This window comes from Cotesia glomerata, linkage group LG3 (genome assembly GCF_020080835.1).
Source record: "Cotesia glomerata isolate CgM1 linkage group LG3, MPM_Cglom_v2.3, whole genome shotgun sequence".
Classification (NCBI taxonomy): Eukaryota; Metazoa; Arthropoda; class Insecta; order Hymenoptera; family Braconidae; genus Cotesia; species Cotesia glomerata.
Window position 1 is genome coordinate 9,141,564 of NC_058160.1, and position 15,527 is coordinate 9,157,090.

A 15,527-nucleotide genomic window follows, 5' to 3' on the forward strand; every position below is an offset into this window, starting at 1 on the left:
ATATTTACAAGTGGGGTCAATTTTTTGAACGAAATTTCTATTTGATTTTATTGATATATTTTTTTTTAAATACATAAAAAATGAACAATTAAAAAAAAATTGATTATCACAATTTTAACAAATTTTCAAAAAAATTTATAAATTTTTTAGAAAATTGTGATATTCAACTTTTTTTTTTAATTGTTCGTTTTTTTATTTACTTTTCAAAAAAAAATATATCAAAAACATTAAAAAAAAATAAAATGGAAATTTTATCTAATAACATCAGAGCCAAAATTTTTTCCAACTTTTGAAGGCAAAAAAGCTATTGAAATCATTATTTTTTTCTTTCACGACATTTTTTATCATAAATATGCCGTAAAAACAAGCAGAATCAAAAAAAAATTTGAAAATGTTAATTTTTCACCTAGTTATGGCCCAAAATGGGGTTGAACCCGCTTGTAAATAATTACCTTGATTTTGATTTAATTGATGAAAAAAACTCAAAAAATTGACTCGGTCGGGATTCGAACCTAGATTTTCTAAGTAGAAAAGTCTAGTCCATTTTTCACCGGGCCCATAACCTGTAGAAGGAATTAATTAGCTTCTTAAATGGTTAATTAAAATTATTCTATTGATAAAAACAAATTTTTTTTATTAATAAAACTTTAAAAATATAATAAAGTTTTTAATGTAATAGATATATTGATCATTTTGTAATTTTTGATGCATTGAGTGATGGATCGGGTTAGTTGATTAAAATTAGTTGTTAAAAAATAAAAAATTTTGAGAATACTAGATCTTCCGGCGGATATTTATGGAAAATGTAAATAAAGTAATTGAGATTAATTTGGGAGTTAAAAATTGCCTGGTAAAATACTAGATTGGAGAATTCTTGAGGGTCATTTCTATTTTAAATAACTACTAAGTATTTTTATGTTATTTCAGTATTTATCTATTTCATATTTAATAGTTGTATAAATAGACGTTTTGTGCTCGACGTAATATTTAAATGCGCGTTTAGTTAATATTAATATTTGTTAATATTTGATATTTTGTGTTTGCCTAGTCATTTAAGTAACAAATATTTGGCTTTGTCGTGAAAAATATGTATTTCATCTCGGAGAATCAATTAGAATTATTCATGCGGGACGTGATGACAAATAAGAGATATAATTATTAATGAGGCCGAAGACGCGAGATGCAGGACTGGGTATCTGTAAAAATAATTGTACGATAGAAAAGAGATAATAATAATAATGGTTGTGTATAGTTGTAATTGTTATTATGAGAGGGACTATCTCAACTGTTACTGTAATTCTAATCATTAAATGGAATATTGTCAATAATAGCGTATCTGTGTCTTCTTAAGTATTACTACCCGTCAAACTCATCATTTTAATCATCGTAATCATACATGTATGACAATTCGCTATTAACTTTTTTTTTTTCTTTACTAGTGCTAATAAATGACCGCAATTTTTTTTTTTTCTAATGATATTTTTAATATAAAAATTTATTAATTTTTTCTTTTTTTGAAAGTAAAAAATTTAGTTAAAATTAATTTTTTAACACTAATAATAATAATAAATTTTAAAATATAAGTTATTATTATAATTATTAGCATTATTATTTAAAAATTAATTTTTTTAAAGTCCAATAATTTTTTTTTTAACTCTAATATTAACTTTAAAAATAAAGTACTTACTTTTATATGTAAAATAAGTAATACTTAACAAAATGTTGATCGTAGCGGCTATGATATCTCTCGGGAATCGGATACCCTAAAAAAGTGTGTGAAGAAAAAAGTAAATTTCGTGGAGGTCTTGATCTTCTTAAAGTGTTATTAGTTGTTATTAATTACCAGGAATAACTTACGAGTGATGAGCCGAGAAGATACATATATATTGACTTGTTTAGCCGAGTTATTTGTTATAAATGTAATGTGACACAATTTAGGCGGCTATGGTCGCAACAAGTTGCAATGGATGCAGAAATTGAGATAAATAGTCACTACAAGTGGGTCAGGGGTGGTCACCGACATCATAGATACTTCAACCGGAAATTTATCTAAAAAAAATATGAGACAACAAAAGATTATTCGTATTATCGACTAATTAAATATTTCTTACATATTACTCAGCTTAATTTTATTCTTCCTTTAATGTAAAAAAATTGTAATTTAATCCGGTCACTTACTTTAATCCTCGATTATTTTCGAGCGTCTGATTCCACCCAAAACCGGATGGAATTTTTTAACGCAACATTTTTAATCTGATATTTTTTCTATGGAAAATTAATATAAAAACTAGCAACCTTGCAGTCACTATGCGACTGCCGTGACTTGTGAACTATAAATAAATAAAACTTTTTTTTTATTAAATAATGACTTTTATTAAATTGCACTGTACTTTTTCAACTATTGACGTTTTTAAAGATATAAGCTCATCCCGATGTTACACTCATAAAGAGCTTTCATTTGAGTATCCACATGCATTTTCATATATACATATTTATAAATATATAAAATATATGAAAAATTGATCTGAGTACTCAAATGAAAGGTCTCGATGAGTGTAATGTCGGGGTGAGCTTATATCTTTAAAAATGTCAATAGTTCACAAGATATTTGTGAAATTGCACTGTACTATCTTAACTATTGACGTTTTGAAAAATATAAGCTCATCCCGATGTTACACTCATCAAGAGCTTTCATTTGAGTACCCACATGCATATACATATATATAATATATATAAATATATAAAATATATGAAAAATTGATGTGGGTATTCAAATGAAAGGTCTCGATGAGTGGAATGTCGGGAGAGCTTATATCTTTGAAAATGTAAATAGTTCACAAGATATTCGTTAAAATACCCTGTACTTTCTTAACTATTGACATTTTTTAAGATATAAGCTCATCCCAAGATTACACTCATCAAGAGCTTTCATTTGAGTACCCACGTGCATTTTGATATATTTTTCATATATACATATATATATATACATATATATATATATATATATATATATATATATATATATATATATATATATATATATATATATATATAATATATATATATATATATATATAATATATATAAATATATAAAAATTGATTTGGACACTCAAATGAAAGGTCTTGATGAGTGTAAGATCGGGATGAGCTTATATCTTTAAAAATGTAAATAGTTCACAAGATACAGGGTCATTTCTTAATTATGTATCTAGACATAGAGCATTTCCAAATGCAGCCTAAATACTTATCATCATAAATTGACTATTGGTGCGAATGATATGAAACCTTGAAAAAGCACAACTCCAGGTCAAGACTTTTCCAGCGATATCAAATTTAACCATAAAAACCCATTTTATCATAAAAATACCCTGGTTACAAAATTTTGCTTATTATCTTGATAATATAGATAATAGATGAGTAATTTACAAAAATAAGTATTAAAAATATCGTATAATTATTTCAATAGATTTATTTTAATTTAAAATCATATTATTAACGATATAACAATGTTATCGTAATAGTTTGTTAATAGATTTATTTTATTACCGCGGAAATTGTCCCATTTACATTATTATTATGATAATTATTATTTCTTTAAAAAGCCTCTGACCATTCAACTAAACCGATAGTAATGGAATTGAGTTATAAGATTTACTGTATAATTTGTCTCGGTTTGACAGCTTATCGTTTCAATTTTTACCGATTAACAATCATAATCCAACATAATTATTATTTTCATTATTATTAATATTAGTTTTACTTTTATTGCTATTGCTAATACAACTATAATTAAAATTAAAGACCTATTAATAAAATAAAAAAATAAACAATGTCTTGTTTGTCTTTTTATTAAACGCACTTAGAGTAAAAACGTGCTGAAGAATAATAAAAATAAAATTAAAATAAAATGTATATATATATTTAAAGTCTAAAAATAATTTTAAAAATAGACAATAAAAAAATTATTGACTATTAAAATTCTCATAAAAATATAGTTTCTCAATAAAGAGAAATTTTATACAATTCAATTAAAATATAATTATAATTATCTAAATTTTTAAATGGTAAAGCGTCTTAATTATTAGTTTTGATATTAACTATTGATATTTTATCATTCATTTCATTGATTAGACACTTGATATCAACAATTTATAGCGATTTGATATTTTAAATTCCCAAAAAATTTTAATTTAATTTATTATACAATTTATGACCCAAAAAAATAATTATCATTTTTTTTTTCAACAAGTAGAAATATTATTATTAATATTATTATTAAATGGATGGAATAAGATTCATCAGATCATTAAAATCTATTTGATTATAATAATAATTTTAGATATTCTTACACCAGCATTAATTGATAAAATAATTACTGCTAGTAAAATTAAAAAAAAAAAAAATAAAAATTATCGACAAGTGTGTAGTAAAAAAAATCTAAAATTAGATACAGTAAGTTTTAAATAAAATTAAAAACTAATTAATTGGCACTGTAATACTCTAATTAAATCAGTTTGTCTAAAAATAAATCATTATTTTTTTTGTATTGCAAATCAAGTTGGAATAGACCGATTAAAGGTTTTTGCTAGGGCCGGAAGCTCGTTGGTCCTCCATGCGTTCAGCCTGGAGTCTCTGGATCAGCGCGAACAAGTCTTCCTCCGGGACAGTGGTGCCCGAGGGCGCGTGAGTGTTTACGTTGGATCTTTGGTTAGGCTCCTCTTCTGCGTCCTGGACCGCGTTCGCGGGCAAAGGGCTTCTCTGCTCTTCCAGCCGTGAGCCCTGACAGCGCAGCAACATATCGATGAATGAGTCATCCGCGTCCTGCGGGGTTCTTACGGGTGTTTTCATCACGGCTTGCGTTTTTGGAGTCGTGTTCAGACCTGGTAAATTTGGAAGCACTACTCTTTGCTCATCCATTCGTTTGCTCTGCATACCTGCGATTAATTCTAGTAGATCATCTCCTTCTCTGTAATAATAATAATTATTATTAATTATTTATCAATTTTAATTATTTATTTAGTAATTATAAATTTAATATTTTATCTTAATTATTACCAACAGACCTAATTAAATTTATATTTAGAAAATTTTATTTTTCTGATTATTTGAAAAATTTTTAAATCTACTTTTTTTTTTTTTAATAATTAAGAAAATAAATTTTCAGCCTAATTTTGAAAATTTTATTTTTTCTCAACTCAACAATTAACAAAAAAAAATAATAATAATAACTAGCAACCTTGCAGTCACTATGTGACTGCTGTGACTTGTGAACTATAAATAAATAAAATTTTGCTTTATTAAATAATGACTTTTGTTAAATTGCACTGTACTTCCTTAAATATTGACGTTTTTAAAGATATAAGCTCATTCCGATGTTACACTCATCAAGAGCTTTCATTAGAGTATCCACGTGCATTTTGATATATTTTTCATATATAAATAGATAAAATATATGAAAAATTGATGTGGGTACTCAAATGAAAGGTCTCGATGAGTGTAACATCGGGATGAGCTTATATCTTTAAAAATGTCAATAGTTCACAAGATAAAAGGTCATTTCTTAATTATGTATCTACAGGTATTTTCGAATGCAGCCTAAATCTTTATTATTATAAATTGACTATCAATGAGAATGATATGAAGCCTTAAAAAGGCACAAATTCAAATCAAAACCTTTGCAATGACACTAAGTTTCACTAAAAATAACCGATTTTATCATACGATCATCCTGGACAAAAAATTTTTCTTATTCTCTTAATAATATAAATTAGAAAAATAAATTTTCAGCCTAATTTTGAAAATTTAATTTTTTCCCAACTCAATAAACATTAACAAAAAAAAAAAAAAAAAATAATGAGTCTGCTATTTCCAGACCAATAAAAGAAAAAAAAATTTACTTTTCTTTTTCAATAGTCGGTGGCTTGATCCGTGGTTTTTTATTGATATCAAGTACGCAGCGTTGATCATCCATTCTTCCTGATTGAAACCGCGATAATAGCTCAAAGAAGTCTTCTTCTTCATCTTCTTGTGACGGCTGAGGCGCAATACCAGCTCTTGCTGGTGGTAATTCTTTTTGTTTGCCATCTGGAGTCAACTAAAACCAAAACAGAATTTATTCAACAATTTTAATCAATAACTTATATTAAAAAATAATACAAATACACCTTCAAAAAAAAAATTGTCTAAATTACCAATAAAAAATTACCTTAATTAAATCAAGATTATCCATACTTTGCCGCCTCAACCGATACCTTCCCGGAGAAGTCCCAGCATTAATTGGCACATTATTAACCACCGGATTATTATTCCCTTTGTCATTTTCCTTCTCATTATTCTCCATGCCCAAGATCTTCTGGAGATCAGCAACATTCATCTGAGCCGTGGCCTGTCCCATAGGATCACCGAGCTCTTTCGAGATGCTCAAATGCAAGGTAGCAAAATGAAGAGCTTTCTCGTGATTGAACATGGCTGAATAAGCGTTACCAAGTGACCAGCAGGCGCGTCCCTCGCCCACGCGATCCATCAATTGCTGAGCAATGACAAGGTGACGTAAGTGATACTCAATGGCCGTCGGATAGTCTCTAAGCAGCGTGTAAGTGTTTCCAAGGGAATAGCAAGCCTGAGCCTCGACCGCGCGATCCCCCAGCTCCTGAGCCAGCACCAGTGTGCGTTTATAGTGCTGCGCTGCTTTTTCAAACTCTCCTAAAAATATGTGGGAGTTTCCGAGGTTGCTATTCGCACGTCTCTCCGCCGCTTTGTCTCCGAACTCTCTCGCGATCTTCAGCCTCTCGTTGTGGTAGTGGATCGCCTTCTGGAACTCTCCTAGGAGGTAAAAAGTGTTACCGAGATTTCCACAAGCGCGCCCTTGAGCCGCTGAGTCTCCTAACTCGCGCATCAGCGCCAGGTTCTCTTCGTAGTACCCCACAGCTTGTTGGAGGCACTGTTTTATGTCCTCGGAAAATTCTCCGGGGTCGTGGTGGCCGCGACCACCCTGCTTCCCTTTCGCGTGATAGACGTTCCCCAAGTTGTAAAGAGCGCGACCTTCGCTCTGCTTGTCCCCGATCTCTCGGGAGATCTCCAGGTGTCTTTTGCAGCAGATCATCGCTTCGTCGAACTTTCCCATGACCTTCAAGGTGTTGCCCAGGTTCCCGCTGGACTTTGCTTCACCCAGCTTGTCGTTCATTGTTCTGGCTAAGGTCAAATCGTGCTTGTGGTACTGCATCGCTTTGACGTAGTCTCCGAGGTAGAAGTACGCGTTTCCAAGTTGACTGTAGATCGCGCTCAGTGTTCGTAAGTCGTCGGTACCGGCTTGGATTGCTGCCTGGAAAAATGCTACCCCTGATCGGCAATCTCCAGCTTTACACAAACGCTCCCCTTCCAATGCTAGCTCCAAACACATGTTGCTGTCACTGCTGCCGTTCTGGAAATTAATGGAGTTGATAAATATTTTTTTTTAAATAACTTTAATATTATTTAGTTAAAAAAAATTTAGAGTAAAAAAAATTTTACTCAACATTTTTTAAAAGTAACATTTTAGAAAATTTAACTGAAAAATTTTTTGGAGTAAAATAAAAAAATTTATTTGAAAAAATAAAAAATTAAGTAAATTAAAATGAAAATTAATATTTTTAATTAATGTTTATCAATTTTATAAAAAAAAATGTCAAAAATTTAAAGAAGAAATAAATAAATGAAAATATACTTACTTGATTATCAGCTGTCATATCAGTATTTTCTTCAGACATTTCTCTAATAAATTTTATCTATATTTCCAAACAATAATTATTAATAAATAACTTCACAAATAACCACTTAACCTCACTCGGCATCAAAAATATTTTCTTAAAACAATTATTGATCTGTCAGCTCTAATACACATTTTTTAAAACAACAGCAACAATTAATAAAAATAATTACAACAATGTTTAAAATGATAATGATAATTCATTGAGCGTTTTTTTTTTCATTAATTAAAGGCGCGTCATCTGGCGTCATTTCGAGTTCGACAGAACCAAGTGCTTCAAACAAGAGTTGACTCATACACCCTCATATTTTTTATTCTTACACACACACACATACATATATATTTATATATATATAGAACTAATGTGTAAATACACTCGTTACTTATTACTTGTGTGTGGAGGGTAATGAGTAACAGACTTTAACAGGCACGCACCCGGTTGGGTCGATTTCCAACAAACTGCTGTCGCGCAATTGAAACTTGAAAACTCCCGCCAGATGTCAGCTGAGATCAAGAGTTGGAATTAAGCTGAATAGAGGCCGGTCCAATCGCACAGAATCTTTTTACGTGACTATTCGTCACATTTTTTCAATAAAAATTATTGATAAATATTTATCAAACGTTTGTTATTTAAACAAATTCGGTGAAAAATGGCGCCAAATGCTGTACCTCAAGAAAAATTAGAAAAACCCTCCAGGGGTATCAATGCTGTTTTACTCGGCCCACCTGGTAGTGGAAAAGGAACACAGGTATGACCTATGAACTTTTATTATTTTATAATTTTTACTCTTATTATTATCACTTGATCTTTGCTAATTGCTTGTTAAAATTGTTATTATTATTGATTCGATTTTTTGCCAGCTATTGATTTCTTCAAAAGGATTTGATAATGCAAAATGTATTTTGAGGTTCTATCATATGGAGATTATGAAAACTCTTTTTTGAAAAATGGTTGAACCACTGTTTTGTTGCAAAAATTATAAATTTTTAGAGTACACAATATTTTTTTAGAATTTTTAGAAAAGCAAATTTTTAATTAATAAAAAAATAAATTATTTATGATACTGAAATTATCTTCAAGATTTTTTTTATAACAAGTAAATCTTGACAGAAAAAAATTTAAGAAAAATTTCACCTGTCAAAATTAATGAAAATTTAAAAAAATTAATTTTTAACTCTAGTTTATTTATTAAAAAATTATCAAATGTTTGTTGATATCAGTATCGTGATTATTTAATATCTATTTTTATTATCAGTAATATAAAACATTGATTATTTAAAAATCTTTAAATCATAAAGATATATATTTAAATTTTATTTTTCTATTTATAAAGTAATTCTATTAGTTGAAAAAAACTTTTTTTTAATTAAAATAATATTAAATAAAAAGAATAATACAAAAAAAAAAATTTTAACTAATTTTTATGATCACAAAAATTTTTTCATAATTGAAATTAATGGCTGGTAAAAATTAAAATCATGATTAATTATTTTCTAAGAAAAATAATAATTTTCAGGCTCCACTATTCAAAGAGAGATACTGCGTGTGTCACTTATCAACTGGGGACATGCTGCGAGCAGAAATAGAATCTGGATCAAAGCTTGGCGCCGAATTGAAGAAAATAATGGACGAGGGCAAGCTGGTCAGCGACGACCTGGTTGTCAACATGATCGACAGTAATTTAAACAAACCAGAATGCAAGCGCGGATTTCTCTTGGACGGATTTCCAAGGAGCGTTCCTCAGGCGGAGAAGCTTGACGAGATGCTCCAGAAGCGGAAAACTAAGCTTGACGCTGTCATCGAGTTTGGGATCGATGATAACTTGCTGGTGAAGCGAATCTCGGGAAGGTTGCTCCACCAACCCAGCGGTAGGACTTACCACGAGGAGTTTGCGCCTCCAAAGGTCCCAATGAAGGATGACATTACCGGTGAGCCGCTGACCAGGAGGTCTGACGATAACGCTGAAGCCCTCAAGAAAAGGCTGGTCACTTACCACACTCAGACCCAGCCGCTCGTGGACTACTATGCCCTCCAGGGAATCCACAATTACGTAAATGCTGCTAAGTCCAGTGAGCAAGTCTTCAAGGACATTGACAGTATTTTCATGAAAGCCATTAAGCATGATTCGAGCAAAGGGTTCTTCAGTAGATTCTTTTAAATGTCTGAGGGCATTTTTGTTTCTTGACCTTGGTAATTTCGTTCAGTCTTATTACTAATTGCTTTCGTAAATATTTACAAGTGAATCAACGATTTTAATTTTCATTTTTTTGAATGAAATTTCTATTTGATTTTATTGATATATTTTTTTTGAACAATACATAAAAAATGAACAATTAAAAAAAAAGTTGTTTATCACAATTTTAACAAATTTTCAAAAAAATTTATAAATTTTTTAGAAAATTGTAATATTTAACTTTTTTTTTATTGTTCGTTTTTTTTTATGTACTTTTCAAAAAAAAATATATCAAAAAAAGGTAAAATAGAAATTTTATCCAAAAACATGAGAGCCAAAATTGTGTCCAACTTTTGAAGGCAAAAAAGCTATCGAAATCTTTATTTTTTTCTTTCACGACATTTTTTATCATAAATGCGCCGTAAAAACAAGCAGAATAAAAAAAAAAATTTGAAAATGTAAATAATTACAATTTCTTTTTTTTTGTTATTATTTTTGGGTAAAAAAAATTATTCTGGCATCTGAAAAAATTTTTTAATTAATTCTGAGTGAAAACTTTTTTTTACTTCAAAGTAAAATTTTAAGAAATTTGAAAAACAAAATTGAAATTATATATATAAAAAAAAGGTCAAGTTACAGTAGAATAATTGTTATCAGACTTAAAAGTAAAAAAAGAATATTTTTCTTGTTGAAAATAGTTGTAAGATGTCTAAATATTATATATTTACAGTCAGAGCTTTCAATAAATCTTCAAGGTGATTGATTTTATTAGCAAGTTAATAATAACAATAGTAATTAATGATAACTTCCAATTTAAACTACTTCAATAAAACAAACAACGTCTAAATTTATAGAATGCCAGTTAGTGTCATATTAACTCGATAAAAAGCACTAATAGAACACCATTTATTTTCTCGATATTTTTTACAAAACTAAATATTTTTTCATTGCAAACTGTTTAAATATTTGCGCACACAATATTTTACATAAATCCTTTATCAGTGCAATTAAAATGTATCAATTAAACCAATTAATAAATAACTGCCGCTTGCTCTAACATTAATCGTTGGCTGTAGAAAAACAAAACGAATATATATTTAAATATTTAATAAATCAAGATAAACCGAAATGATAACTTAAAAAAAAATCCAAGTTATCACTTGATATAAATGCTCTAGATGCCTAATGTAAATATTACAGAATATTTTAGATAATAATAATAAACAAAACAATTTAACGAAAAATTGAAAACCTAGATTAGAACTAGAGTTTATTCTTTGTCGACATTTCTGCTATGCAGATCATTGTAACGAATGAGAGTGAGTTAACTAATAAAAATTAATTAAACTAAACCATTTTTTAATTTATGATACTGATAGCAAATTTTTTAAAAATAATTGCTATGATAAAAAAAAAATTTTTTATATAAAAAAAAATTTTTTTTATGCAAAAAAAAACTTTTTTGTGTAAAAAAAATTTTTTCCTATATAAAAAATTACATAACAATTGCGTAATTTTAGAGTTCAATTTAATTTTCTTAATAAATATCTAACACTATATATAATTTCAGAGACTGGTAACCCGTAGCTTCATGCGAACTCGCCTTTAGAGCGTTATCATGACAACGTTGATGGCGCTTATAAAAACAAACCACCTGTACGGTGTCCAAACAAGTGTGTAAAAACAAGTTCACCTGGCAACCTGATTTCTCTTTTCAACAGTAAAGCGACGTAAAAATTAAAATAATGTGCGACAAAAATTAACACTTAACAAGTGGACCATCATTAGTGGAGCAAAAAAGCGTAAGCAAAAATGTTTGTCTACCTAAGTAAAAAAATAGCAATACCAAATAACTACCGTCTGAATTGCATTGCCTGGAGCCAGCGTCACGGTTACATAGCAGTGGGAGGCGAAGATGGTCTGCTAAAAGTCCTGAGAGTGGACGCGAGTCCGGGTAGCGGAAATGCCAAATCCAGGTCGCTGGCAGGGTCGAGCAACCTGAGCATGAACCAGAGCCTGGAGGGACACAACGGACACGTCCAGGTGGTCACCTGGAACGAAGAGTACCAGAAGCTGACCTCCAGCGACCAGAACGGCGTGATAATCGTCTGGATGCTGTACAAAGGCTCCTGGTACGAAGAGATGATCAACAACCGGAACAAGTCCGTGGTTAAAGGCATGTCCTGGAGCATCGACGGCCAGAAAATCTGCATCGTCTACGAGGACGGCGCGGTGATCGTCGGCGCGGTCGACGGGAACCGGATCTGGGGCAAGGAGCTGAAGAACACCTGGCTGTCCGCGGTTCAATGGTCGCCGGACAGCAAGCTGCTGCTCTTTGGTCTAAAAAGCGGCGCTGTTCACCTCTACGACAACCAGGGAGTCTTCCTGACCAACATCCAGATGAACCTGCCCGCCAGTCCGCAGTCAATCGTCGCCATCCACTGGTACAACGGGAAATTCGGGTACACTGCGGTTGACTGCCCCAGTTTGGCGATTTGCTACGAAAGCGGGCGCTTGCAGCTGATGCGAGACGCTGCGGACAGCGAGCCGATCATTGTTGAGACTGGAATCACCAATGTTTGGTGTTCCTGGAACACCTACGGGTCAATCCTAGCTGTGATTGGCATCCAGTCGACCATAATGAGCAACGAAGCTAAAGATAATAACGTAATTCAATTTTACAGTGCCTTCGGGAGACTGCTGAGGACTCTCAAGATTCCTGGCAGGGAAATAACCTCTTGTTCCTGGGAAGGAGGCTCACTGAGAGTCGCTCTGGCTGTCGACTCCCACATCTACTTCGCGAACATCCGTCCTAAGTACAAGTGGACCTACTTCAGCAACACAGTAGCCTTTACCAACGAGAAGGTCACCAAGGACGGGACTTGTGTCACCTTTTGGAACACCAGCAGCAACACCTCTTGCACCAAGTACATCAGTTCTTTAATTTCAGTCGCTTCTTCGGGGGAGCACTGCTGCCTGGCAGTCAGGAATGACCCGTCGGTTAACGAGCAGTTTGCTTTGTTAGTTTGCAACACTATTGCGACGACCATTGACATCAAGCATCTGGACCTGGAGCCGATCTGGATGTGCATGATCAGTTCCTCGGTGATTGTCGCTTCCAAGAACAATTTCTTGATCTGGAACTTCAGGACCCCGAGAACTGTGGGACAATCCAAGGTCAGGCGGGATAAGATCTATCATGTTGATGACACTCCTACTGGAGTCACCGAGGTGATCTACGACTTGGACCGCGACAGGAGTTACGAGACTCCTATCAACACCAAGGCGACCATGGACCCTATCAGCTGCCTAGCAGCGACTGAGAAGATTCTGCTGGTCGCTAGAGAGTCCGGGATGATCCAGAGGTACTCTCTGCCTCATGTCACCTTGACTAATCGTTATACCGCTTCTTCAAAGCCCGCGTATCTTGCGATCAATTGCAACTCCACCAGAGCTTCTATTATAAACAGCAATGGAATTCTCACCATGTTGGACCTGGAGCATAAGAAGGAACCAGAGAGCGAGGAGGTGGGAAAATTTGAACGGAAAGACGTCTGGGACATGTGCTGGGCTCAGGACAATCCTTCCTTGCTGGCGATTATGGAGAAAGCCAGGATGTACGTTCTCAGAGGTCTGGACCCGGAGGAGCCAATAACCTGCTCCGGATACATTTGCTCTTTTCAGGAGCTGGAGATCAGGTGTGTCCTGCTGGACGAATTGATGCCCAAGCCTGAGGATAACAAGCTAGATTTGATTTTCGACCTGGAAGTAAAGTCTCTGAGAGACACCAAAGAGCTGCTGACCAAGGTAGGACTTAAAGAAGCTCACGATTTTATTCTAGACAATCCTCACCCCCGGCTTTGGCGCTTGCTTGCTGAGTCAGCGTTGAAAGAACGAGATTTAGAGGCTGCTGAAAATGCTATGGTGAGGTGCACAGACTATCTAGGGATCCAGTTTATCAAGAGGCTCCAGGCGATACACAATGACCAGTTAAAACGCGCGGAAGTCGCCGCCTTTTTGGGTAACTATGACGAAGCGGAAAAATTGTATCTTGATTTGGATAGAAGAGATCTTGCGATATCTTTGAGGCAGAAATTGGGGGACTATTTTCGCGTGTTGCAGCTGATGAAAATGGGACTAGCTGGGACTGACAAGCAGCTGGAGCAGGCGTATAATAAGATTGGAGATCATTTTGCGGAGAGGCAGAATTGGGAGAGCGCTAAGGAGTATTATGAGAAGGCCAGGAATATTGACCAGTTGATACAGTGTTATTATAAACTTGAAAGCTATGACTTGCTGGCGGGGATTGTTGAGCAGTTGCCTGATAAATCTCCGGTTTTGAAGACTATCGCCAGGATGCTGGCTTCTGTGGGAATGTGTCAGCAAGCTGTGGAGGCGTATATTAAGTATGGGGATGTCAAGCAAGCGGTGGACACTTGTGTGAGACTGAATCATTGGGACCAGGCGGTGGATTTAGCGAAAACTTACAAGATGGCCCAGATCAATGATTTGCTGAATAAATACGCGAGTCATTTGCTGGTTAATGGAAAAAGGCTCCAAGCGATTGAGCTTTACAAAAGTGCGAATTGCTTCTTGGAGGCAGCGAAATTATTGGTAAGTCTCGCGGACCAGCAGGCCAAGACTCGCGCTAATCCATTGAGGGTGAAAAAATTGTATGTCCTGTCAGCTTTGCTGATTGAAGATCATATTAACAGCAGAACGGTGAAGAAAGGCGCGAGAAGCAATGTCATGATGGGGCTCAGCGAGAGCAATGAAGATGCTAGGGTCATTGAAAATGCCTGGAGAGGCGCCGAGGCCTACCATTTTCTCCTGATGGCCAATCGACAAATTTACGCGGGTGACACTGACGCTGCGATGAAAACTGCCTTGAGGCTGAGGGAGTATGAGGATATTTTGGAATGCGAGGACATTTATTGTCTTCTCGCGCTGGCTAGTGCGAACAACAGGGCTTTTGCGACCTGCTCCAAGGCTTTTATCAAGCTGGAGGGGCTGGAGAAGATTTCCGAGAGCAAAAGGGAGGAGTATGAAGAACTTGCTTTGCAGATTTTTATCAATCATCCTCCAAAGGATGGCAAAGCTAGTAAGGCTGAGTGTGTTAATTGTGAGACACTCGTTCCTGATTGGTGTGTAGCTTGTCCTAATTGTGCGACCAGGTTCCCGGCGTGTGTCGTGACTGGGAAACCGCTGATGGATTTGACTACGGCGTGGATTTGTACCACCTGCAGGCATCACGCTGCTTCCGAGAGAGATGTGGTTAATATTAATGCCTGCCCTCTTTGTCATAGTATTATTACGTATATGTAGAAAAGGTAAGTTCTTTTTATTGAGGTGATTGGTGGAGGATTTTGAGAGACAATTTTAGTTAGTTTTAATGTGGAGAAGAAATTTTTTAATTTTGGAAGAAATTTAGTTGATTAAATCAAAATAATTTAATTTTTATTGGTTTTAAGTTAAGTATTTTGTGATTGTATCCGTCCAATATTAATAAATAATATACATTTATATTTATTAAAAATTTTGTGGAGTTATTTAATTAAATTTTTATTATTTTTATGATTTTAATAAATCATTAAACTGAGAAATATT

General features: G+C 33.4%; 3 protein-coding genes and 1 long non-coding RNA gene across 5 annotated transcripts; 2 read left to right on the plus strand and 2 right to left on the minus strand.

Annotated features, from left to right (window-relative positions):
* Nucleotides 1–1,678: 1,678 nt before the first annotated feature.
* LOC123261662 lies at nt 1,679–2,282 on the minus strand. Its single transcript, XR_006508725.1, has 3 exons — nt 2,179–2,282; nt 1,858–2,049; nt 1,679–1,763 (listed from the first exon to the last, which is right to left on the minus strand). It is a non-coding gene; the product is annotated as an uncharacterized LOC123261662 (long non-coding RNA).
* A 2,173-nt stretch (nt 2,283–4,455) lies between these two features.
* Nucleotides 4,456–8,057, minus strand: LOC123260309 (G-protein-signaling modulator 2). The gene is made up of 4 exons (XM_044721324.1): nt 7,709–8,057; nt 6,208–7,422; nt 5,900–6,096; nt 4,456–4,968 (listed from the first exon to the last, which is right to left on the minus strand). The coding sequence occupies exons 1-4, from the start codon at nt 7,745–7,747 to the stop codon at nt 4,575–4,577; spliced, it is 1,845 nt and encodes a 614-aa protein (XP_044577259.1). The 5' UTR covers nt 7,748–8,057; the 3' UTR covers nt 4,456–4,574.
* Nucleotides 8,058–8,257: 200 nt separating this feature from the next.
* Nucleotides 8,258–10,452, plus strand: LOC123260310 (adenylate kinase). Of its 2 annotated transcripts, XR_006508435.1 has the most exons (3): nt 8,258–8,495; nt 9,264–9,973; nt 10,407–10,452. XR_006508435.1 is itself a non-coding variant. In XM_044721325.1 (2 exons), the coding sequence occupies exons 1-2, from the start codon at nt 8,397–8,399 to the stop codon at nt 9,903–9,905; spliced, it is 741 nt and encodes a 246-aa protein (XP_044577260.1). In that variant the 5' UTR covers nt 8,258–8,396; the 3' UTR covers nt 9,906–10,016. The 2 variants fall into 2 exon arrangements, 1 of the variants encoding a protein (XP_044577260.1); XM_044721325.1 differs by lacking the exon at nt 10,407–10,452 and having other exon boundaries at nt 9,264–10,016.
* A 1,001-nt stretch (nt 10,453–11,453) lies between these two features.
* Nucleotides 11,454–15,456, plus strand: LOC123260308 (WD repeat-containing protein 35). Its single transcript, XM_044721323.1, has one exon. The coding sequence runs from the start codon at nt 11,733–11,735 to the stop codon at nt 15,243–15,245; it is 3,513 nt and encodes a 1,170-aa protein (XP_044577258.1). The 5' UTR covers nt 11,454–11,732; the 3' UTR covers nt 15,246–15,456.
* Nucleotides 15,457–15,527: the final 71 nt, after the last annotated feature.